The 27,628-nt window shown below is 32.7% G+C and overlaps 1 protein-coding gene across 1 annotated transcript in view; it reads right to left on the bottom strand.

Moving 5' to 3' along the window:
• Positions 1-397: 397 nt before the first annotated feature.
• LOC724655 (transmembrane and TPR repeat-containing protein 3) overlaps positions 398-27,628 on the bottom strand; it is a 135,390-nt gene continuing 108,159 nt past the window's right edge. Inside the window, exon 3 of the mRNA XM_016912799.2 lies at positions 398-475. Within this exon, the coding sequence (XP_016768288.1) occupies positions 398-475 (78 nt within the window). The remainder of the gene's footprint in view (positions 476-27,628) is intronic.

Below are 27,628 nucleotides of genomic sequence, written 5' to 3'. Positions count from 1 at the left end.
TAATTATTCTAAGTTAAGATAAGAAATAGAATGATATAGAATATCTAAAGCATAAGATGATCTTTTTAATAATAGTATAATATATATTTTTGAAAATAATAATATATTATTTCCCATATTATTCATTTTATTTGATCAAATAAATATTGTGATCATTATCACACAACTCTCATTATATTTTTATTGCATTGTTTCATTATTTATTCAAAATTTTATTATTGTATTAAAATTTGTGTCATCTGTGTTAAATCTAATCATCTTGCATCCATTCATTAAATTACCAATGATATTTTCGTTTATAATAAGCAAAGGGAAATAATAATAATGAAGAGAATGATAAAATCTAGGTCAGCATTATTGCTTCGTGTTAAATAATCGTTTTAGAATAAAATTCCACTCACCCATGATAAGCTAGAAAGGACAACAAGAAGAAGATGCACGCGAGTACGTCTGCTCGTCCTACGATCCCAGTTACCTGAAACACGAACGAAATATCATAATGAAGATCTGGCAGTATTCGTATATTATGATGATGAATAATATATATCTTATACAAAAGTAATATAATAATACAAATATAATATATATAATAATCTATTTATATTCCTAAAAAATATTAGCATGTTTGATAAAATGGAAAAAGAATAAAACGTAATATAATTAGCCATATTTTGTATTCGTTAAATTGAGACAATTTATTATTGTGGAAATTATTTATAGAAATAAATTATACATTTCACGCGAAATATGATGAAATATTTTTACGCTGGAGACTTATAACGGATATTATTTTAATAATGATATTGTGTCACTAAAATTCGTATTGAAATCGAGACAATATCGAAATCAATATAAATATTATGAAAATTAAAATAATTATCAACATCTCTTCATTCAATATAATTTTTCTGAAAATTTATAATTTGTGCTTTATTAATTATGTATATATATTATACTACATTATATACACTATTTACCATAACTTGTAACCTAGTATATAATTACTACTACCTAGTATATAATACTATATAATTTATTGGATATTTATTCTATTTTATTTTTAAATTTTTAGCAATATATAATATTAAACGTACGAGAAACATATTTACAATAACTATTAGAATTTCTATTTTGTTTATATTTATATTCCATTTTATTCATTTATGCCAATATTTTCTTATCGCTTGCGTCACGCGATGAATTTGTAAATGTGATCAATTCACGATAATATATTGAATTTATTTATTGTTCACGATTTATATTTTATATTATTGTTCATAATTTTATTCATCATCAATATAAAATTTTAATATATTATTGATATATATCTAATAATAATTCTTCAGACACAATTTATTATTATTAGAATAGCTTTCAAAATCCATCGATCTTTTGTTCATCGAGATCAATAAATCAAAATATAAAACTTGAATTTTCAATTATTAATTTCTAAATCGATTTATGTTCGTTCGACAGATGACATTAATTATATGGAATGATCTTCTTCGCGTGTTTAATTAATTTATCAAAAGATTATATAAGTAATAAAATTTCGAGAAAGTATTACAAAAAGAATATTCAAACAGGAGAGGATCCTGTCTTGGGATAAAATTAGATCGAACGGTATAAAATAGAGAAAACTACGCTGGAAAACGAAAGTTCGAAAAAGGATCTTTTTCACGGTGCAAACGATGACGAGCATGGCCATGTGAGTCAAAGAAGTGAACAAATTGAAAGAGAAGAGGTGGCTGACAGTTATTGACAGCTACCACTGAATAACCGAGATTCTCGAAGAATGTCTTGGAAAGTTTCAGAGGAGAGGTCCAAGATTCTCGATGATCGTCTGTACGTGTCACAGGACCATTGTCCTTTTTTCTTCCATTTCTATGTTCTTTCTTTTTTTATTCTGATCTATTCGCGAAAAGCAATTGCAAATCTTAGAATCAATGTTTCTAATGATTTAATTCCAAGCTGATGGATTCAGGTATAATTCGAAATGAGAAAATCAAAATTTAATTTGATTAAACGAATCATGAGTATAGTAATATTTAAAAAAAAATCTATCAGTATAATTATTTTTAATTTAAATTAGATGGAAATGTTTATATTATAAAATATTTAGACTTTAGTGATCCATTATTTTAAAAAATACTTATTAAGTAAAATTATATATGAAAGAAATGATAAAAATTCAAGGATTTCATATACTTAAAGAATTCGAGAGATAAATTATCTACGTATAATCCATTATGATTCATATGCTCATAAATTTTCATTAAAATCGGATTTTTCGAGATACGTGTATTTCCTTGTAAAATAAAAGTATGAAGAATTCTATGATCGATTGTATGTACTTTTTGTAAAAGATTCTCAAAGTAGTATTTATGACTGTGTATATGTTACTGTATATGTACGTAGTCGTATATGTTATTAATCTTGATATTCAAAAATGTTACTGGATATAAAAAATATATGGACCATGGTATATTTAGATAAAATACAATTTGACTGTACGTTTGAACAGCTATCACACAAATCCATTAAAATATTCGGATACTTTATGAACAATAATATACATTTTTTAAATAAAAAATAAAAAAATTATCACAGTTTTCGAATAACACTCTATATATCTCAAAATATATTTTTTAAACAATACAATAAATAACACGAAACCAATTAATTCTGTTTAGAAGAACAATATAGGAATTTTAACTTTTTATATCACGTAATTTGAAATAACTCGTTGAATTGTTTATCGTGAAATGTTTTATTTTATACAATTTCGACCTGAGCAATAAATTCAAGTATTGTCTTGCATCTTTTCATTCATGTATTGATTTCTCATCGACAATGTAGTATTCTCTTGTTTTCGAGAAATGATTAACGTTTGTCTGAGAAATTTCGAAGTTTCTCCGATGCCATTAGATTTTCATCATTATTAACTGTCCTGTATGTCAATAAATTACGTCATCTTTAATGAAGCATCTTACACGCTCGACACGCTAATTTCATGCATTTTATAGATGATTCAAAGACGGATGGAAGTAAAATTGATGCAGACATTGACGATTATGACTCTTAACGCGATCGATAGATAATAAATCATTTATCTTTCGATAAAACTTTTGATAAATGGAAATCAGGCAATAAAAATATTCCTTATAACAAGTATTTTACTTTTATTGAAATATGCTCTAATTTCCATCAATATTATTAATTTCAAAATGAAATTTATCAAATTTAAATCATATATCCGTTTATGAATTTTTTATTTAATCCGTGAAATGAGATTTTTTTTTTTTAAAAAAAAGGGTACAGGTTTAAAGCGAAAAAGAATCTATATTTGAGAAAAACAAGTGAAATAACATGTTTGGTTTTCTAGCATTCAAATGTATGCCATGTCGAAAACAAGTTTATTTCTAGCAAACTAATAAAAGTTTATAAACGTATTCTATATGAAATCGATATTCCAATATCCTCTTTATAATCATCGCTTATAAATTTCATCATTTCAAAATATAAATGTATCGTTCGTTTATCGAATTCTTATCAATTTTTTTTTTCCATACTTTAATTCGATTATTATAATCTGTCTCTTAATCTTTTTATGGGGGATACAATATTATAATATATGTAAGCGACTTATCACGTTTTATGAGTTATAAAAACAATTGGGAGAGGACGTGAGATTCGTCGCAGGTAAATGGGCCAAAACGAAATCGGTATAAGATAAACAACAAGTTGACATTTTCCGAGGACCCTGTCCTCCGCCTTATCTACCCTAACCGCTTAGTGGAAGGAACTACGGGAGGAAAATCTCGAACAATACTCCGTCAACGTCAAGGAGGGATGAGAAAGGAGACGAAAGTGGCCTAGTCGAGAAGCAAGGAGCTATAAACGGAGGGGCTACTTAAGATAACAGAGATTATCTTCGCTACTTTGTGATAGATTTTTTCTCGCGCCTTCAATGTCCTTCGAATTGATGGCCGGGGATAATGGGTGATTTCGAAAAAAAAAAAAAAAACACCGCAACCGATAAATTATACTAAGTGGCGATTCTTGTTCCAATAATCAGGCAGGGCGATGAAATTAAATTAAATTCTAAACTTCGATCAAACATTTTGCAATTTTAATGCGAAAAAATCGATCCATTTTCTTTTATAAGAAGTGATACGTTGAATATTAATCCTACTTTATATATTTCTCTTAATGACAGTAAAAAAAAAAGATCATTTACACAGGAGGATCCTATCCTTTTCTAAATAATTATCATGTATATACAATATTTTGATAATCCTTTCTGAGTTATAAGGGGAAGATTAGAAAAACTTAAGGAGAGAAAGAAAGATACATTGTATAAAAACTTCGATGCAACGAAGAAACATAACGAAAAAAATGATCCAACATGGATATTTAAACCTCCTCCTCCTCCTCGAGTTGTCGAAGATCGGTTATCCCCGCGGAAGGTTGGATCGGTTCGAGTAGGATGCGATGCTTGATACGTTCGTTCAGTTTGCTCCAGTTTGTACTTAACCCAACTCCATTACCATCTCACTCGTTCAAGAGTTCTAATTGATTATATGAGGCGGTAGTTTCCGAGTAGGAGTTCGCTCGTTACTCGGAGCTGGCTTATCCACCCACCCCCACCTTCTTCCTCGTCTCCGGTTTTCTTCCTCGCGATTCCTCTTTTATATAGGGAGGGGAGTCGCGTTCCTTTTCCGCGCCTTTACCCGTAGACGCGCGTAATTAACGGGAGAGAACTCCGGTGCTTAGACTCGTCGAAACGGCCGGCTCCTTTGATTCCCTCCGCAACTCCGCCGTGTAAAGCGTTTCCCCTCTTTGGATACTCGAATGTTCGAATACCAGGGCAAATTCAGGGGAGACGGTTTCATCGCTAATTTCCTGCGGATATCGGGAATTTAGTCGGTTGTACATTCTCGATGCAGAAACAACGATGGAGAAATGTTTCGATGCTATTTTGCGTAAGGCTGGTTGTAAGTGATTTTTTTACTTTGAGTGATTCGTGCTTTTTTTTTTAATTTAAAGTTGTAATTGAAGAGATTTAATTAATTTAAATTGAAAAGAAAATTAGCGAATTGCGTTTTAATCATAAAGTGTATTTTGTGAAAATATTTGAAAATCTGTGAGAATTTTGTATAGGATAGAATTCTATTCTATTCTTCTCCAATTTTTGTTTCTTCGTTTGTTCTTTTCTTTTGTATATGAATGTTTCAAATATAAGGTAAGATAATTGTTCTGCACTCTCTCTAGGTTGAAATTAAAAACACTTTTAATTTTAATTACAATTTCATTGTAAAAAAAGAGTAAATATGAATTTTTATTGAATTAATAAATTTATAGATAAATATGTTGAGTAATATATTTGTATTAATAATATATGGATATGCATTATCTATTAATCTATACTATAATATATACAATTATACAATTATATATATTATATACATGGGTAAGGGAAGATCAAATGTGGTTAGCCCTGTAATATCAATATTCCCGCAAGTTAATTAATTACGATATATTATATAGTAGTAAATGATAATTTGTGAAGAGATGCAAATAAAAGATACAATTTCAATAACAATAATATAATTGAAATCAGGAATTGATAAAATTAAATTTTTCTAAATAAGAAACATTTAAATATTTCTATTAACGATTAACTATGGAAATAGAATCATGAATTTTTTCAGGATATTTGAAATTTTACAACCAATTCAATTTCATCGTACAAATAGAAGAAATAAAATTCGTAAAGACATAATTGAGTCGCAAAGGACTTCTTTTTATCCTCTAGATAAGGCTCTTTATTACCTTCACTATAAGAAACTGAAGAGAATATCATATCAAAGGCTTGCTGTAATTCTTAAGAAAAAGCTCTCAAGGGATTAGTTAATTCGACGTTATCAGACTTGCATACCAGACGATTGTCGCTATTCTATTAATCTGATAAAATTATTATATATATAATATGGAATATATGAAAATTATTAACTATTCGTAGTTGCTATTATATAACATTTGATCGTTGTTGATTTTGTAACACCAATAAATATTTAATACCTATTAAAAAGTTTAGCCATTAGTTTATCCACAATTGAACATTTAACTTTAAAAAATTTGTTTTTCTAAAATTATTCAATATTGCTCTCTCAAATATTCTTTATATGTACTAAATTTAAAAATGAAATCTTAGATTTTTATAAATTCTATTTATTATTAATGAGATTCTAAAATTTAAAAAATATGCTAAAGTTCGTCTATGATTGATTGATCAGAGAAATTAAACGATAGAGAATAATAAACTTTTTAATATATCTACGCCATTAACACGCAAATCATCGAAAATACAATTCATATTAATATCACGCTGACCACTAAACATCGCGTTTAATTTATCTGAAACCGCAACACGTGTGGATAATCCAGTCACTCCAAAAACCTATCTGAAATTCAATATCTGTTCCCAAAATTGTGACTCTCTTTTCTCATAGTACGCAGATATCGATAATGACATCGTAACCTCAATAAATGACACCTCCAGACCTTTACGTGCCTCTTTGTCTATTCATAAATGAGACACGATTCGCGCTGGGAGGCATTAGCATAAGGTTCACGAGTATCAGGAGAGATGTCTTGGATGAGAAGAAGAGAACAGACGCGATTACCTTATCAGAATCAATAACGATTCTGTGAGGAAGGGAAGAAGTACTTTTAAAGATATAAAAATCTTTATTAAATTGTATATTTTATAAAGGAGAGGATATAAATAATAATGAAATATTCGTTTTATTTTTTATTAGAAACATTTAGAATAATAGTAAATAGAGAAATCGAATGAAAAGACTTTGAGGTATTTCATATGAAATATGCTGTATAAATAATAAATATTATGAAACTTGTATGTACAAGTATACATAAATGGTATTAAATATAATAAAATAATCATAATTAAGCGAACAATTTATTTTGCTCATGTAAATTGTGTTAATCTATAATCGATTAAAAATAAAAAGACTTCAAATCTTCATTAAATGTAATAGAATAAAATATTGAACAAAACAAAAATAATTATCAACAATAAATATATAATTGAAGTATAATCATTATTCAAAACTATTAATATTATATGTTGGTCAAAATTTTGAATATATGAGATAGGATAAAAATATTCTTTTATGAAATTGTCTCGTTTGGTTTTAGATATTTTTCCCATGATAAATAATTTACGTTTTAAATATTGATTTCATCTGGAGATTTTTGATATATGGAGTAATAAATTGATTAAATGTTCTTCTATTCTAATGTATAAATTATTACACGTTTATAACTGGCAGATTTACGACGAGAAAGAGAAAGGATTGAAATAAACTTTGAAATATTCTAAGTTTCCCCACGGTGACTCGAGAATGTAAACTTATGATGGATATGGTTAAATAGACTCGAACCGGAGGATTAACGACCGTTCCCTGCCTCATATCCAAAACGTATGCGGTTAAATCTTCGCATAGAATTTTAATATGCGGCATAAATCAAGAGTTTCCACACATATAATTATCCATTCCTTGTAATTTTATATTTTATTTCGTAGAATAATAAGATTATCGTTTAAACCGTGTGATGTATTGTTTAAATAAAGAAAATACTTTGTGTGTTTTATAATATCATTAATAGTTACAAAAAGAAATGTAGAAACGAGCAATTAAAAATTTTAAATCATATCATAATCAATAAAATCTACACATGGTTATAAATTTGGATGTTATTCCAATTATTATAACTAGATATTTATAATAAGATATTTTAAATAAGATTTTTATGAATACAAAGAAATGGAGTTTAAATAATCTGCTTCATTCTTCAAATATTAAAATTCATACTATATTTTATTTTTTTTTTTTTATATATCATATATATTTTGTAAATCGGATATTATACGAATTTTGTATAAATATTTAGTCTATTTCTTTTCGTTTATTATAAAAGTAATTTTATATGCTTGATATTTTACAAGCTAAAAGTGTAATATGTGTAAAAATATATATATATTTTTTAAAATTTCAAATCAATTTATACAACAATAATTGACAATAATTAAATATCGCGAAGCTATTACGAAAAACTAGTTAATAAAAATTAATAGATTATTATCGTCAAATATTTGAAAGTTAATTAAAGCATTAATCTTCAAGTGATAAAAGAAAACTTTGAAATCGCGGTAAAAAAAAAGTTCAGTCGTTTACTTATCATATCATAGTTTATTACGGGAATAATTTTTCAGAAAAATTTCTAGATAAGACGAATAACAGGGTATATCCATGTCGTGCATATAATTCATCACCTTCCTCGAACTCTTGCAGAGTATAAACGGGAAAACTTTCATCACGGGTGTACACGGGTTTTAACAGGAGCGCATTTTCCTAAAAGAGGAGGTATTGCCACATCACACACCGGCGCATAATACACAAAAGCAACGGTGATGTCGCGTGATTCGCGGTTACGCGTTGCGGCCAATCCGCTCCTTTAATATTACAGCGGTCTATATTAAACCTTCATCTTCTTACAAGCTGCCAACTCCATTCTCGACTGTATCCCCTGTATAACGACATCGTTACCCGCCCCCGAATTTCGCCCGCGAAAACCCGGGAGAACCGAAAAGGCGAAGGAGATGATGGCGGCTAGGGAACAACCGAGGCCAATAATCCTCACTGCTACAACAGGCTTATTAAGGACGTTAAAGCGTTTATAACGCGGCGGTTTGGAACGTGACAATATCGTCTACTTTCCCGTTTCCACGTCTGCCCCCATTTTACTCTACATTGTGACAACGAGGCACTTAACCTCATTTGAATTCCGTGACACTCACGCTCTGCCAACAGAGGGCGGTAATGGAATGGAAAATTTTAAAAGAGGAACGTGTGCCGCGATTTCTACCCCTTCCTCGGGTTTCTCGTGTTTTATTAATTGGGGGGGATTGTAATGTTCGAGTTTTAACGCGTGTAAATCTGCAAATCTGTCCTTTTTGTTTATACGAATAAATATGTATTTATTTGTTTTTTTTTCTTTTTATCTTATAATTCAAAAGTTTTGAGCATTAAAAGATGTTAGTATTATGTAATATCTAATGACTATAATATTATCTTGAATTTAATATAAAATCTACAACTTGTGAAATTGAGTTTTTATTATTAAAAACATTTTTGCAATTCTTCTTTCGATTTATTAAAAATATTATTATTTATTGTACGTCCTTAAATCATTAAACTTCTTTTCCTCGAAAATATTAAAAGTAAAAGATATATAATATTTATATAGTAAGCCATTCTTAATTGCATTTAGAAGAAAATCTATCTTTCATACGAACTAATACGTATTATTATTACACAGAATAATTTCAACCATTTTCCTATAAACTTGTCACCTGTAAGTTCTTCAATTGTCAGATTCCAAGAATCTTATAACGTGGAATTAAATCTTTTTCATAATAACCAGATTTCTGACAATAACTACCAAGGATATTTCGTTAGATAGATTCGTCCCATTCAGAGAAAAATTTCATTTTCGTGATGAGCATAAATCTTTTCGCGGAATATTATTGTCGACAAAAATGTCAGGTTTTAAGGAGCATTTCGCTATTCCATTTAATTCATCGTGATGCTGTCAACATCGTGTTATGAGAAAATAGTTTTATAACGTACTGTATTCTTCAATTTTTGATTAATCTTCACAATTTTATAATTATTGGAGAAAATTTATTCTTAATTATTATCTTTGAACAATTAATTTTCCGTATCGTCTTAAAACCGATAGATTCTTGTTTTAAATTTATAACAAATTTTCACAGCACGTTTCGAAGAATCATTTGTAAACAAAATAATATAGGAGCTTCTATATAATATATCGCTATATATTTAAAGCCGACGTGCTGGATAGCAGCATTTATTTCTGCAACAATGAAGCATCGTACCCATCCGTTTTATTTTTATTTGCCACAAAATTTTCGAAAACACAGTTAGTCGACATTGCAATTGAATTGATCAATAACGAGAATAGCCTCTGTCAAATTTTTATCTCCTTTCATACCGTCATGATATTACGAACAAATTCTATTCTTTTCACCAATAACTCATCAACAATACCAAGAATGATACAAATATTATTTTCGATCGGGATGGGAACTCGTTTTCACTCGGCAACACGTAACTAATACCCCTAAAGTCTCCTTAAAGCCGAGTCAACACCGTCTCTTTGTTCCTTGGAAAGTTCGGTAGTCGGGCAATGTCCTCTAATGAAACGTCAAACCGCTTTAACGGGTCACAAGGATGACCACGGTCGGGGTAGCCCATCGTTATTTTCTCTATTTGTCGCCAATTATCGTCCAAGCTTCCCCTTCGTACAATCTTCTTAAACCTCTCTCTCTCTCCGGAGGGAGAAAGCTCGCGGTCACTGGCTTGGCAACTTTTATGGAACAAAACATGGAGGGAATGCAAGCCCAACTATCGCCGACAAAGGGATTTCCGGTCGATACGCAATTCTGTCGATACCCCTTCCGGATGTAATAATGTCGCGCGATCAGACGTCGTATCGAAGTGATATCTCTGCTGAGGCGCGTTCGCCGATTTATAAGTTCAGATTTATAAATCGAGGAGGGTGGGTTTATAGAGGGTGTGACGCTTGAACGGTTGCGGGGATGATAATTGTTGAGATATCGTCGAATGGTGGATCTCGACAGAGGGGTTAATGGGATTGGCTTTAATGGAAGTGGAAAATTATGATAGAGAGATGGAAGAGTTGATATCATCTGTATATATTTTGAATATAGATAGATGTATTTTATATATGGAAATTTAAATAAAATTTTATGTTTAAATTAAATTTCTTATCAATTTATTAAGATCAATTGAATTAGAAATAAGATATGTTAATAGATGAGATGCAACTATGAAAAGAATTTTAATTATATTGTGTGACTTATAATATCATGAGAATTAGACAATATATGTTCATATTTTGCAAGAGACGTGCAACCCACTTCGAAACTTTGATAATTTATGAAAGAAACATACGATGAAAAATCGTACGCTCTTATATATTGGAATATTACTTAATCACGAGCGCGCATCGCAGAATTCTCGATGGAGAATAAAGTTATGCCGCGAAACGGTTGGGAAATAAGGTCGGCGAAAAACGATGACGAAGGGAGGAAAAAAGGAAAAGGAACGTGAGAACCGGTGGAGGAACGTGGAGAGCGAGTGGCAAAGCCTTTTCCCTCCCTTCCCCAAGTAGAGTTGGCAGGCCTCTTTTCTTCCAACTTGCATAAAACCATTTTCCCAACCCCAGTCAAGACGGGCTTCTATGAAGTTTCTTTCCGTGGGCAACTAGTGTGCCGTTTCAGACGCTCGCCGCTTAGACTTCCGGTGCTTTAAGTTGAACCGCTTGGCCAGTTTGTAAAAGTATCGATGATACTTGCCAAAGCATTGGAGGATTTTTTTCTAAAATTGAAAAAACATTGGGATCAATTGAGAGTAGTCATTGATCGCGAGATGCTCTCAATTTTTTTATGTATAGGATTTAAATATATTCGTGAAACATTTTTGGACGTGGTTGAGGTTTATCTATTGAATTATAAATAATTTAAAGTTGTCTTATTGTCATCAATTATAATTTAATAATGAAGTTTCAAGCAACATTTTTGCATATCGATTTCTGTGTTTATTCGAACTTCTAATTGATATTTCGAAAGTCTTCTCTTATATTGTGCAAATAAAATTTTGTTATGATATATTTATTAAGTATTCTATGTAATAATTTATTCCAATTAATTAATTCTAATTATTAATTATATATAACGAAACAACGTTATGGAAAGTAGATAAAATATTTTATTAATAATTTCAAATTGAAGATGATTTGTTTTGAGGAAGAATTCATTCCATGAAAATTTTAATACGTGAAAAATGTGCGATGTAAACGATGATAAATGAACAAATGTAATTAATCTGCGGTTTTGGAACAAAGTGATGTTCGTGGAGACCGTTTCACTAACTTCGTTATCGGTAACATTTGAATCGTTTTCGTAACACCGTATAAATTTCTGCTTCAAAACTTGTTCGTATAATAATCTCTTTCGTTTCAGGTGGAACGCTTTCAAAACTTTTCTAACAAAGTGCATAATTGTGCAATTTAAGAATTTTCACAAACAAAGTTGGACAAATATTTATACGCTTCTCCCGGAAAATATTATTCGTTAAGATAATTTCCATCACAATCAATTTAATCAAAACCCATAATTAATACCAATGATAATATTCTTTTAAAATTTTCCGAAATTTCAGAATTTTAAAATTAAAAATCACGCATATATTGCCTCTCTCATAATCACGATAGAAAATCACGATAGATTGAAAAATAAAGGAAAAGATTATAGTGAAAGAAAGGAGAATAAAAAGAGAAATAAATTTATCGAGAAATAAATTTCTCGTACACGTGAAATCCCAAAAATTTATCTTTCGACTCGAATCACAAATTATTCCCTCGAATTACCATAAATTGCCAAGCTCTCGCAACATAGAAATCCACTATAGAAATAAATTAACCGTGATTCATTAAAATAGTCACATGCCGGATAATATCAGTCCGCGGCACGGTTAATTAATGACTCCAATTAGTAGCCTGTTGAATATACAACCCTCGAACGTGTACCGGGAGATTGCTAATCTTAATCGTCACCGAGCAGAATCAATTTCCTATGACGTCCAAGCGTGAATTCCCCTCTTAAAACTTTGTTCCCCGTTCATACATCGCCCAGGCGAAACGTGGGCGTACGTTATCGAGTGGAAATTGTTATCTGGGCAACAACTCAGCGTTTTACATACCAGCGTGATACCACCGGTTTGAATTATGCCGACTAACGCGCTCGTCGGCTAACGCCCTCCTAGATAGGTGGCACCTTTGACCTTCCACCCATCGAGACCCTTCCCCTTCGAGATAAAGCGAGTTTTAAGGAGCGATATCGAGTCGAATAAGAAAGATGATAACGACTTTTAACCTTATGGGGATCGCTTTGATCGCGTTCTCGAACGAAATTGAAGCCTTTCATCTTGACCAGCGAATGGGGAAAATCGCACGGCTCGATCGAGATCACTTTAATCGAACGGTATTACTTTTGCTAGTCACGCTGCTTCGAATTGGAATCGCGTGTCTCGAGATAATGTCGAAAGAAATGCTATTTCGTTTAAACATAGAGTCGAGAGTTGATTGATTCCTACGATATTTAGATTATATTTCAGTCAATAATTTTAATAAACTTTTAATATTGTACGATAATTATGTTTTTTTATTTATCATCGTTCATTGAGAAGGATCAAATAATTACTGTTTATTTAATCAATCAAGTAATCTAGATTCAGATTACTACTGGCTTTAGATCTGTTTCTAGTTTGCTTTAGGTTAACCTAACATAAATATCCAAATCTAACTTAATTCGAACTAAAATCAAATCTGTTCCAAACATTCTATTTAATACACTTTTGTACTTAAATTTCAAAACGAAAGTCTTCAAACGTCAAAGTTATCAACTTGTTATAGTAAAGTAAATATTTCAAAGATTAAAATCGTACGACTGAATCCATCAAATAAACAATAATTCGTCACATGACTACTGAAACAAACTTATTTCCTCCAAATAGGACACTCGAGCTAAAAGCATTCCATTGCTGAACCGAGTAAGACCTCGATATTCCCAATAAAGCATCATACGCATTAACAGTGGCCAAGCGGATATAGTGGCGGCAGCAAACGTATTCGATTTGTAGGATTTACGAGAGAGCCTGAAAGCTGTTCTTTCTAACTAAAGAGGCCGCGAAAATTCCAATGGTTATTCGAATCACGTCGAATCCGGACCGTTTTCGCGGTTATTTTGTCTCGAAACGATGGGAAGGAGGAAAAACCTTCTAACCCGAAGCAATTCGAGGAAACAGCGAATTTGTCGAAAGTGTCGTTACGGGTGAGTTAGCGGTTTCCCGGGAAAAATAGCTTTTTCCCGTCATTTTCTATAGAAAGTGACGGAGTCTAATGCCTTCCACGGTCATCCCCCGGCCGCGTAAATTCCACTTTTTCACGGAGTAACGAGGGCGATCCACCACGGCAGAAAGGATTGCCGTAAAACAGTATGGCGCGTGGGCAACTGCTGGAGAAATGGATAATATACGGAAGCGGAAAATAGAAAGACGGGGGGAGGAGGAGTGAACAGGGAGGATGTTCAGGAGGTGTTATGAATCGTGCAATCAAGGCTGCGAGCACTTGCGAGCCTGAAACTTCAGACAGCTGATGCCTCGGCGCTTCCGGTTGCTGTTAAAAGCGTTCACCAGGATTCGCAACTTCTGTCTCGATGGGTGGATGGGTGGGAAGGGGATTGCTAGGTTTCTGCGCGAACGAACCGTGTAATTTCGACAATTATCTCCCTAAGCTTCGAATACCAACGAAAATGGTTACCAATGCAAACAGTTTTCTCCAGTTCTCTGGAACGATTAACAAATGTTTTTACATGTATGTATATCCGTGCTTTTTATTTTTCTTGTGAGAGAGAGATTTATCGATGAATTGATGGAAATGTCGATGGATTGAAACGTGTATTTGTCTTCTAAGAATTTTTAGTTGAATAATTATTGTGAAATCATTATTACATATTTTTATTATTAACATATTATTTACATCGTGTTTTCGTATTATTTTTATAGTATTGAAAATATGGTATCCAATAATCGAGTATACATCAGATCTGATAATCCTGTATTGCTGAAGCCTTTAGCATACGGATTATAGAAATTCTACTGTTTCATAATATCTCAATTCATGATTTATACATTATTCGAGATAAAACTGATATCAGACGATATCACATGAATCATTTATTTATATTCATTTGTGTAAAGTATGCATAACATATGTAATATGGAAAATATGCGTTTTCACAGAAATCCATCCAGTCTGTGAATAAAATATTTTTAAATGGAAGTTCATCGTATTAATTTATAGAAATGAAAAACCATCGAAAAAAAAAAAAACAAACAGACGTTCAAATATTTACTTTATACCACGAACTAGTACACATTGCAGTAGAATCTCGGATCGATTATCCAGAGTTTTGATTATTTTCTATTTATTGTTAATTGCTATTACTAACTCTCCTTTCAAACTTCTATTTCTATAATTAATTATTTATTTTCCACTAAAATTTTCTCCATCTGTTATTTATCATTTTTCGAGATTGATTAGATAGTTATTACAACCGATATTAAGTTTAATTATTAGGGAATTTTCGAAATAAAAAAATAAAAATTGTAAAAGAAAACATTCGTATAAAAGATACATTTTTTAATTTGCAATAACGTCTTCGAAATATCAGAATAGATCTTTATTTTATATACCTGATTTTAAAAATTATTTATCGTAAATTATATTGTATCTTAAATAAATATCAATTCTGAATATCTTCCCTTTTTTTTACAATAATTTTATTTTGACTGATCAATACATAAAAGTATTCGAAATTAATAAACACCATTTCTCGATCACAAGATAATTTAATCCAAATGTATTAATCTGAAGTGAAAAGCATTGATCAGACAATGAAAACTATGCACGAACGGGATATCAAACGGGATATAAATCGGTTCGCAAAGTAGAGCAGTCAGTTGTCGATTGTAAATTCGAGGAAGCCAACTTTGTTTAAACAGGTGCGCGTCTCCTCGAGCAGAAATTCTTTCTAGGAATGGGACAACATATTTCACCCGGTGTCCTGATGTCAATTCAAAGGGTGGAGACGAGTGACGCGGGGGCGAAAAGAAGAAACTTTTCGTCCACGCGAAACGAGGTTACCCTCTTCCGCTTTGAATCGACGCGAGGCGCGAATCGTGCACGGATTACGTCAACGGTCTCTGATTCCGTCAACATGAATATTTCACCACAAGATCTCGCGATCTCGCGTCGAAAGAAGAAAGAAAGAAATTTTTAAGAGCAACGCGTTTCTCGATTAATTATGCAACGTGCGTCTGTAGATGTACCTCGAGTATAAAATAAGGCAAATTATTCGCAGAAGCAGCGTGATTTTTTCGATTGAAAGAAAGTGATCGAATTGTTGAAGATGCGATAATCTTTTTTAAAAACTTTAAATATAAACAGTGAAAAGATACGTATATAAACGAGTTATCTCGAATTGATTATGCTAAAATAAATAAATTTTATGTAACTTTTAAATCTCGAAATTTATATCGGTCTTTTTTTTATTGGAAGATTTGTATCGATGATTCGGAAAGATTCTGGAATACATTGGAATATTGCTATTTATTCTTGTTATTTGTAAATATCGATGATCTCTTTTTACGATTTGTATAAGCATGCAGATTTAATAATTTGTAAATAAGACGAGATTGCTTGTTCAAGTCAATATTATTATTAGTTCACGAAAACTATATATTTGTAAAATTTTATTTGAGAATGTACTTATAAAGTATAAAATGAATTACGACAATGTATATAATGAAACGAATGAAAATGCAATTGTTAAATTGACATGGGATTAGTTTTAAAAAGCTGTAAACGTGATTTCATTAAAATCAAGCATAATGCATTACACAATCAGTCTGATATAATAATACGATAAATTTTAATCTTCTCATTGTCAGGCAAATAGCTGGAAAAATATGGGGAAAATAGAAAATGAATATTTAAATGTTTCAAAAGTGATTCTTCAATCAAAATAAAAGAATTGAATTTTCAACTTTCTCCATGACGATTAACGATTGAAAATGACAAAATCCACGGATATGAATAGTTCGAGCAGAGATAAATCACGATAATCCTCAAATTTAATGCCACGTGTTACCTCAAAGCTCGATTAAAGGCTATTAAAATTAGGAAAACTTTAAACCTCTATAATTCAGAGGATAACGATTTTCTGCCAATAAATTAAAGATTATTAGAAATGTGAAATCATATTAAAATCATTTAAAATACTTTTTTTATTCATTTCGATATGATTTCCGCTTTGCAAGATATCTTTCCTTTTACTCCAATCTTTCTCTATTTCCATCTCGTCTCATTTATCTATTTTAAACATATATTTCTAAGAAAAAAATATAGATCATTGGATCATTTATAATTTCTGCACTGTCTTAAATGCTACAAATAGGCTTGGATTACAAATTTTCCTCTTACATCAAATCATACGAAAATAGAACATCATCTCGCGTGATTACCATTCCCTTCTCTCTGTACATAAAAATTCTGGAAGAAATTTTATGGCCATCCATTTTCTCACATCCCAAGAAAATCGCAGTAAACAAGATTACAACAAGCTACCCAAGATTCAAAGATTCTCTTTCAATCATCTTCATCCACACTAATCCAACCGCATGAAACACGCGAGATTTTATCTCTTCCTCCTTTCCTGTGATCCGCTCGCGGAACAAACGGCCAATGGACCCGACGTGTAAACGATATCACCAACTGTCCATTGTTCCCCCACCGATAATTCTTTCCGGCTGGCCGCCGAGGAGCCGAGAAACTTTCGGCTTTCCTGGGGCTGGCTAGCTTCTTCCCCCTCCACCTCCCCATAAATCAGAGATAAATCACTTTTAAACTCGCGCTGTTAACCCCAGATCGTCCGAGGTATGCCAGAGCAAACGAGCAAAGTCGCGGATCCCCGGGGAAATCCTGGGAAATCGATGGTCCATGTGGATAATGAATACGTCTCCTGGAATTCCCTTCCCCTCCCCTTAATATAGCCATCGCAAATGGGGCTCGTTCTTAATTAATATAATTCGATAATGAGCCGAGTCACGGTCTCGCGCATACGGTATCCGGGTTATCGATGACGCAACAACGTTGATCGTTAACAACGCGCGTTAAAGGAAGCTTGTTACCGCTCGATCAACGTCGGCGCACGATAATTTTCGAGCGTTAAAAGGGAATCCTCGTGGAAACGAGCGACATTCGGTTACGAAAGGTATTGAAATCGAGTGACGTTGTTTGATTTCGATGATCGAATGCTCTTCCTCCTGTTCTTCGATGCGCGAATATGGCGTGGATGAATATCGATTTTAAAGAATTAGAATGATTTTTGAAAAGGATAAATTCAAATTGTTTCGTCGAAACATCTATAGAGTGGTTTCCGCGTGGAAAACGGAAACAAATTGGAAAATTTTCTTTTCACTTGGATTTGATAGAAGGATAAATGGTTGCAATTGCATTTGATACTTTTATAAACAATTTCGAGGCAAAATACGATTCTAATGCATAATTTTTATCCATAATCTACTCACTTACCCCCCTTCTGTGAATTAATCTTTCCCTCCCTGTTCATTAATTGCAAATTGTACTACTAATTGAACGAGCTCCTATACAACAAACAAACGTAATCGATAACACTGAAACTATTACCACCACACGTGTCACGCCAGTTTCCCTCCCTTAACGGAGAAATTCAAACCAAGACACCTTCCGTGCAATCTAATCCCGCTTCAAAGAGGCTTGCCTGTTTGGATTATTCCAGCGGAACTTCTATGGTCCCCAGTTTCAATTAAGAGCTCTCGATCAATTAAGCCGCGCCAAGATACAAATTAGTCGAAACAATCGAGTGTCGCGAATACGTGCAGTGACATTTAAGGGAAACATAATTCTCTGGTTTATTACATTCATAGTATATATATACGCGCTTGCACACGAACGACGATAATTTCGATTCGAGTAATTAAAAACTAAATCTCACGATCTTATCTGTCGAATCGTGGATGCTAAAGGCGAATATTTTATAATTTTTAAAGTCATTGAAAGATATCACGTAAAAAAATGTGCATTCTTTTACGATTCCTCGGTTATCGATGCCTCGAGCCGAACGCGTTTTAAACCACGACGAGATAAAGAGGTCGTTCTCGAAGGTATATTTGCTGATTTTATCTTCAATTTCCTCGCTCTTTGCTCGTAATGCTGTGGTACTTCCGGTAGCATGGCCGCTTACACGTGTACCGGTTTAAATGGTGGCTGTTGCTGGGTGATATCGGTAAGCGCGTTTAGTTTCTACTTTTACGAGAATTGTGAATTACTTTTAATAACGCGAGAAACGATAATTGGTAGTTTAAATGTAGAGAATCGTTAAGTTTTATTGTATGCGATATGCAATTTTAACTGTGGGAAATGAATTAATGAATCTTTTTTCTTTCTTTCTTTCATTTTGAAAAATATTATACAAAAAGTGTTAGTATATTTGAAAGAGAAATATGATGAGTCGAATATTCAAATATACTTATCAATGTCAATTTATCAGTTAATCAGGGAATCTGTTTAATTTTAATTTTAAAGGTATGTGCAAAAGTACAATGATTTTTGTAACATAAAAATAATTAGAGAGATTAACTATTTTATAAATAATTATCATTTAAATTTTAGAAATTTTAAAGATTGCAAAATAAAAAGTTGTTAATTAATCTAAAATTTTTAAAATTTAAATCAGCAAATATTTATACATTTAATAATGTACTTAGTTTTGTACTTTACTTTTCATGAATGAATCTATCGAATTCCGTAAAATATAAACGTGAAATTAAAAAAATTTAAGGAACACGATAAAATTACTGATAACTTTGCGAAATATTTACATGAATATCACAATCAGTCAGTCACATAAATCTTTATGCTCTTTATGCAAATTCAACTAATAAATCATATTATCAAAACTAACGATAATTCTGTTTAAACGAAACATTATGAATATGCAAATCATAATAGATTACACGTAGAACAATTTTTTTATCACTGGAATACCACTTTACTAGAAATCGATTCTCGAATTTTCAATATTCTTTTCCTCTTTTCAAATGTAACTTCATAATGCCATTCATAAGTCAAATACAACGACGCTTTAATTTATAAAATATTGAAATACTTTTATTACTTCGTTGCGAAAAATCACAATAAAACATATAAAAACATATAAATCTAATCTATTATATACGCACAAATTTTCATTAAAATCAAAAGATCCTTATAAGATAGTACGGTTTGCACAAATGAAAATCTACGACGAAGCTACAAAATGTCGCAATAATAAAACACCGACGTGAAGAATGATCCGCAAAAGGATGTATGCGCGAGGATAACCCACGATTATCCAAAAGTATTCGTAAATTACTACGTTAATGCGCGTCGACCCTGCAAGTCCTCCCTTAATTCACCGCAAGGATCTACCATTATCCTTATCGAGCGCTGAAATATCGCGCGGGGTCCCGTGGCTCGCTTAGCTAAACACGAATAAGAACCGTAACTATGCATGCACACGAGCTAGTAAATGGTGTACGTCCGCGGCAATCCGTGATTACCTTGGCAAACCGTTTCTAATAGGGGGAAACGGGACGGCGTTTGCCGAACAATTTCGCGGGAATCACGAACAATTCGCGGGGGAGGAGGGGGTCAAAGGGGATTAAAAGGTTAGAGGGAAATAGGCGTGGAATGCAGGCATACCTCGAGAGATAAATGAGAGAGAGAGAGAGAGAGATGAACGTATTGGGTCCTTTTTTGCGTCCACGTTTCTTGTCCTAATTTGTTCGCGAATCTCTGGGGCGAAATTTCTTTTAATCGAGTGAGAATTTTGTTTATTCGTACGACGAAAACGTAACGAGGGATGAGAATGGTGGACGTGTGAGATACAAATCGGGGAAAAAATTAATTTTTATGATTGTGTATCGATGAAGTTTAAAAAGTAATTTAAAAAGTATCGATTGGAAAGTAGATTTATATTAATTTAAAAAAGGAAAAGATCGATAATGCAATCGCTATGACAGATCCGAAGGAAAGAGAGAGTTTAGTATAACGAATCGGAGAATTTCATTCGTTTTTTATTTTCATTTTACTGTAACGGCTTGCAAAAAACAGTTTCGAAAACTTCGAGAAGATTGATTATTCCGCTTTTTTCTATCTCCCACGAAAGCTTATTTTTCTTAGAAGTTTCTAATTGGATTCCGAAGAATGAGGTGAGCCAATCGGAAGTTTCTCTAAGCCCAAATCATTTCGCTCACGTATCCCCTTATCACACTTTCTTTCGAGCGAATAGGTAGGATTTCGACATTGTAGCAAATTCTTTTCCAAGCTTATGTACATGTTTTGCTTCGAGAATTCTACAAAAATCTTTTTACGATTCAAGTAATTGAAAGTAAAGCATGTGTAAAATTTTAAAAATTACAAAAGAATCCTTAAAAATCTCCAGAAAGAATTTTTCTAATCGATTTTGATATTAAATCAAAAGCTAACTAAGAATAATTTCTATAAAAATATTCTCACTGTGTTTCGTTAAAAATTTTAAGAGTAGAAATCGGATGGATGTATCAATACGTTACTCGCGTATATTTCGATACTAGTAGTCTACTTTAAATTCGACTTTTCTTCGAACAGTTCTCTCGACGGTACTTCCTGCCACTAAAAGTTCCTTTTAACCCGTGTGTAGACCGATTTTTACCGGATACCTCTCGTTCGATGATGCATGGCAGTTCTAAAATTTTTTGTCTCGTCTCGAGCGATTTTCAACCAAGCTAAAAAGAAGCAGAATGGAAGACGAAGGAGGTAAAGTGGTTTCTCTTTGGTCGATATTAACCTCTAAAAGCGTATCTCCGTGAAAATATTCCTGAACAATATCGACATCGCCGGGTTCTGTCAAACCCTTTAATTTGCATCTCTCTCTCTCTCTTCCTCTCTCTTTCTCTGTTTCTATCTATCTAGATCACTTTCCTCCAAAATCAAAACGAGTCGTTTTTTTTTCTGAAAATAGACAAGCATCGCGTAGAGTGACAGATATAATTTCACGGATGATTTCATGAAGGCAGGAATGCAAACATATTGCTTTAACATATTTTCCATTGCTCGCCTTTGACCTCGGAATTCGCGAAAAAATTCGCGAAAAAATGATGGACGAAAGGATGAAGGACGCTCGAAAACGAATCGATAATCGAGAGTATATCAGAGAGAATCAATCTGCATCGGAAGTTGTTGAAATTTCGCGAAACAAATGAACGTGATTTGACGCTACTTTCGATACGGTTCAAGTTACTAGAGCAGAAAATAAGGTAATTCAAAGGCAGGGACTCGAACGAAAAGGGGTTTAAAGGAGGCGTATCGATCGATGCCAGCTTTAATAGCCAGTGTTTATCGTCAATACGAAACTTCTCTCTAAGGTGGAAGCCTCTTATATGAGTAGCACACGGCCCCTTATGCTCTGTCAGACACGAATCGGGGAATACGCCTTTGATTACGAACGCCGTGGTGAAGAGCCACATACGTCTGGCAATTAGGGAAATATTTCGAGTTTCCTTCTAATCTAATTTTCCTCGGTTACGCAAACTGGGTAACGTACACAAACGCACGGCGTTCCATTACCGGTCAAATATCCCCTTGCTTTAGCAGGGATGTGTGCAGATGATAATTACGTAAGCGTAATCAAGATCGGCAAGCATACTTTTATCATAGTTAGAAAAAATTCAATTTTTCTTCATTCTAATCCGCACAAATTTTTGTCTTACTCCTTTTATTACGATCTTGAAACTCGCTCGCTACACATTCCGTGATCTTTCACGGAAATTAAAAAGATACTCGTACTCGGAAAGTTGATTTTATCGAGGGTTCTTTTTCCTTAAAATTTAAAATAGAAAAAAAAAAGGAATTTAAAGTTTCTATTTTCACAACAAGCAAGTTTGCTTCGCTCACTCGCAAGAAGATACGCGTACGTAAATAGAAATTCGTTTTATATTCTCTCTCTTCTCGAGGTATCCGAGATCGATAAAAATTCGTCACGCCATTCGTGGCAAATGAAGCGATCATTCCACTCCCTCCCATCCCCTCCAACGTCTAGCACAATCATTTCCTCGACTTCGAGCAACTAACATCGAATCACTTCTCTCGGGATGTGCGATTTCAGCAATCGGAAAGAAATCGGTAAACGCGGGTTCGATTTATCAGGGAAACGCTGAATCCAGCTTGAATCGTAGTCATACCGCTTGGAAAAACGAGGCGGAAACAGTTCGAAAAAGGGAAGATCACGATATCCACCAGCTCTTAGATGCAATCACGAAGAAACTCGTGCAAGGAAACTGTTACGATTCCGAGGGCGGGAATATTGGATAGGCATCACTGTGTAAACTTAGGTAAATAAGTTAATATATCGATAGAATTTTAAAAAATGTGAAAAATTTTTCACCTGAATAATGCAACGAAAATTTGATTTTATATCTTGGAAAATATTAGTTTCTTCAAAAATAAATATACGATAGCTACAAAAAAATAGCACATATCTTTATTCCCCAATAAAATTCTCTTTTTATGAGATTCTATACTTCATTTTCATAACACCAAACTTTTTTACGCTATATAAATGATGAAAAATTTAATATGTTCAATTAACCAATATATAAATGTAATAATAAATACAATGTTTAAACATCTAGTGAAATTTTTCAACTTGTTATATATGCACACTGTATCTTTCATAATTCTGAATATCCTGAAAGACATCCTGGCGATCATCCTATCTTAAAAACTTATTAGAAAAAATTCCAAAAATCTGAACGATAAGAAAGAAGCGACTTACTTTTCCTAAAATCTTCGAATCACGTTCGAGCAATAATAAAATTAACTTAATAAGACAAACCACACGGAACCACGCCACACCCCGATACGCATTCACCCGGAAATGACTTAATCCTTCCTCCAAGATGGAATGCTCGAATCTAAACACGGAGCATTCGAGCTCCACGGAATATACCTTCCGCGTCAATACGTCTACCCGGTTTCCTTCCAGCTACTTTAGCAATCAATTCGCGCAGATTGGAAAGGATGACCTATATATAACGGGCCCGACACCCGTGATAATCGATCGATCGAGGAAATTCGAAGTCCAGGGACGGTCGGTGACCCTCTTTTAAACCTCCCCTCTCTCTCTCTCTCTCTCTCGCTTCCCTTCCAAACCAGTTCATCCTTTGTTCGTCAAGGTTTACACTGAAAACAGCCGTTTCAATGCTGTTGTACTTAATTAACGCGCTACCTTTCAACGTTCGGTCGAGGGCTCGATCCGACAGCCAGAAACCAGCCAGTGCTTTCACCGCTTGATCATTTCGGCAAACAGCGGACGGGCCGCACAAACTGATTCGACAAGGAGGAGGGGGAGAGGGCCCTTCCTATTGTGACGCGTGTGACGGCTTGTTAAACGAGCAGATCGTATCGTGTCGCGGGGAAATCGGGAAATGGCACACACGCTCGATTCACAAACCGATCAGTAACAGGATCACAAAGAAGGGTGAGCTCGTTATTGGATAAATGGTCGTTAAAGGATCGATCAAAAGGGTCGCCCGTCTCGTGGAAACGAGAGGATTTTCCACGATTGCTCTCCGTTCAACTTGATCAACTCTAGAGAAATAAATTTAAATCTGGTGTTATTCGAATATCATATATACCATGGGATTGAAAAGAGTGTGTCTATTTCATTCTTTGATGTCATAGCAATTTCGATTGGATCATTTATTTTTTTTTTAAATTAATTAAAGAAACTGTGATTTTTGAAACAAGTGTTTTGTTTTATATCTCCTTTTTATTATGGATTAATAATATTAACAATTCTGCGAATATTAACAATATCTCGTTACGAGTTACGAGTTATTCTATTATTTAGAATAGAAATTTTGTATTTATATCACATTCAGAATATTTATTTTTCTTGATATTATATTGTAATATTTGTGCAACTATTCATTGATTCTACGAAACTGTATGAAGATTTCTTCTTATTTGATGCTTAAATGACATGCTTAACAATTTCTTTGTATTCAAAAAGTAAAGCAGAATGATCTGGTGAGTTTTTTGCAAGCACTATTCATTTCCAAGTATAATTAATCCATCAATATGCACTAGTTGTAGAAATGGATACACTATATAAAGTGGTAGACTATTAGACGAATGTTTAGCGATCTAGGGTGATTAACATTCACCGTTTGCCACCGTTTGTTCGATCAAGGATTCAATCCGAAATCGGCTGTAATGATTTCGGTAAACAACGCCTAGTAGGGCAAACAGGGAGATCGCGAAACAAGAGGATGAATAGCAATATGATGAGGTTTACCGAGCGAATCGAATGGGATGGACGAAGGTTGTAATTTCGATTGGAGGAGGTATAGAAAGCAAAATATCATTCGAAGCGTTATTAACGGCCCTCTATCAGGGAATGGAAATGTTTGCTTTTCGAATTTGTCGCTCGCTTCATGTTTCTGCCTTCCTTCGCTATCGGTCATTATAATAAGAGCGACAATTTTCCAGGTTTTTTCTTTCTCGAATTTTTTTTCTTCCGGGACATCTGATATTTATTCAATAAATTGATCGACAATCTAGTAAAAATTGAATTGGGTGTCAATAAAATTTCATGATAAATGTAATTATTATTCAAAATAAATTTATTCAACTTATATCTTAGGAATAAATAATGTAATTATCAAAATGGAACATGTATATTTATTAATAATATATAAGAAACGAACAATTCTTTGTAATATTCTTTACATTTTTTTATCTTCGAAATAATTGAAAAATAATTATTGCTTGTTGATATATAATCTGTTACCTATTTCCTTACTAATAGATCTTTCTAAAATCCCTAAATATAATTTTTCATCTAATATTTTTTAATCTTTTCTATTATTAAAGTTTTATATGTCTGCTGTATCCGTTCTGAACATAAAGCGTCTTAAGTTGTCTGTTAAATGAAATTGCTTTAAAACTTATCTAATTCTAATCTGACAATGACGACAATAAATCACAGATAACACATTTGTTTAACGTCAGTCCAAGTTAGTACCCGCGTATCCGATTTCTTTATCCGCGAACGTGCATGACATCACAATAACAACGCGTGCAACAAGGAGCCAATTCGCACGCAACGCATTGCAGTATATGCAACGATGTATGCAAGGTTTGTGATATAAGCGAATGCGGTGCGTGACCGGGAAACGGATTGGAGCGGTGTACGGAACAATCCACAGATGGGAATCGATACGAGCGGGGCGATAATTTTACTCGAAAGCCTGCTTCCAGGAGAAAATTTCGATCGAGGAAATTATTGGTGTACGCAGCAACGCACGAACATAATTTCTTAGATGTAATTTCACTTTTATTTCTCCATGTTCATTTCTGTTTTCTCTTAGGCAATACAGACGTTCGTTTCGTTAAATGCAAATTTAAAGAATGGAATTACACGCAGAACGCAAAACATGAACTCGCGACAAATGAAAAACAGTTTCGTGATTGCAGATCGTTCTCTCTAATAATAATCTATTACACTACTGGCCAGGTGAAATGATTACGGCAAATGGTGAATTATTAGATTCAAAGAGGTTACACATATTCGACTTTAAACGAAATAAATTTAAGAAAAATGATTATCATCGAAATTCCATGAGCGATAGAAAAATTTGTTCAAAAATTCGATTTTGTATTAGGAGAACATGATACGATATAAGGTCAATAGAGTGAATTTTATATATAACTTTTTTCTTATTTTTGCAGTTCCAGTTGATCTGGCTTCAAAAAGTGAATGAAAGGGATAAAGGTAAGTATAAAACAGGTGAGTATATTACTTTCTAATATTAGATTTAAGTAAATTGTTAAAAAAATGATAAACAATAGATTCTGCACATCATTAGAAAGGTAAGTATGGAACAGGTAAGTACAAAAAAGGTAAGTAAATCAAAAATAAAAATTCAAAAAAATTCCAAACATTTTGAACGAAAGAAAATTTTGTTCAAAAACTCGATTTTGTATTAAGAGAACATGATACGATAGGAGGTCAATATAGTGAAATTTATATATAACTTTTTTTTTATTTTTGCAGTTCCTGATGATCAGGCTTCAAAAAGTGAATGAAAGGGATAAAGGTAAGTATAAAACAGGTGAGTATATTACTTTCTAATATTAGATTTAAGTAAACTGTTGAAAAAATGATAAAAAATAGATTCTGCACATCACTGGAAAGGTAAGTATGGACAAGGTAAGTATCGAACAGGTAAGTAAATTACTTTTTAATATTAGATTTAAGTAAACTGTTGAAAAAATGATAAAAAATAGATTCTGATTATCATTGGAAAGGCAAGCATCAAAGGTAAGTATGGAACAGGTAAGTATATTACTTTTTAATATTAGATTTAAGTAAACTGTTGAAAAAACGATAAAAAATAGATTCTGCACGTCATTGGAAAGGTAAGTATGGAACAGGTAAGTATATAAAAGGTAAGTAAATTAAAAATAAAAATTCAAAAAAATGCCAAATATTTTGAACGAAAGAAAATTTTTGTCCGAAAACTCGATTTTGTATTAGGAGAACATGATACGACAGGAGGTCGACCTCCTAAAAATTTTTAATTTTTGCTATATCTTCTAAACTATTGGTTTTTCGGTATAAGTGGGTTAATACTTTTTTATAGGAAATTTTATGCTCCATCGATTGGTGCTTTAAAAAATACATGTTATCGGTGAAAAAAACAAAGTTGTGCTTGAAAAGCTCCTTATTGGTCAACCTACTAAAAAA

Source organism: Apis mellifera, linkage group LG6 (genome assembly GCF_003254395.2).
Source record: "Apis mellifera strain DH4 linkage group LG6, Amel_HAv3.1, whole genome shotgun sequence".
Taxonomy (NCBI): Eukaryota; Metazoa; Arthropoda; class Insecta; order Hymenoptera; family Apidae; genus Apis; species Apis mellifera.
Note: the sequence above shows the minus strand (reverse complement) of the source record. Positions and strands in the feature narration are given on the sequence as shown.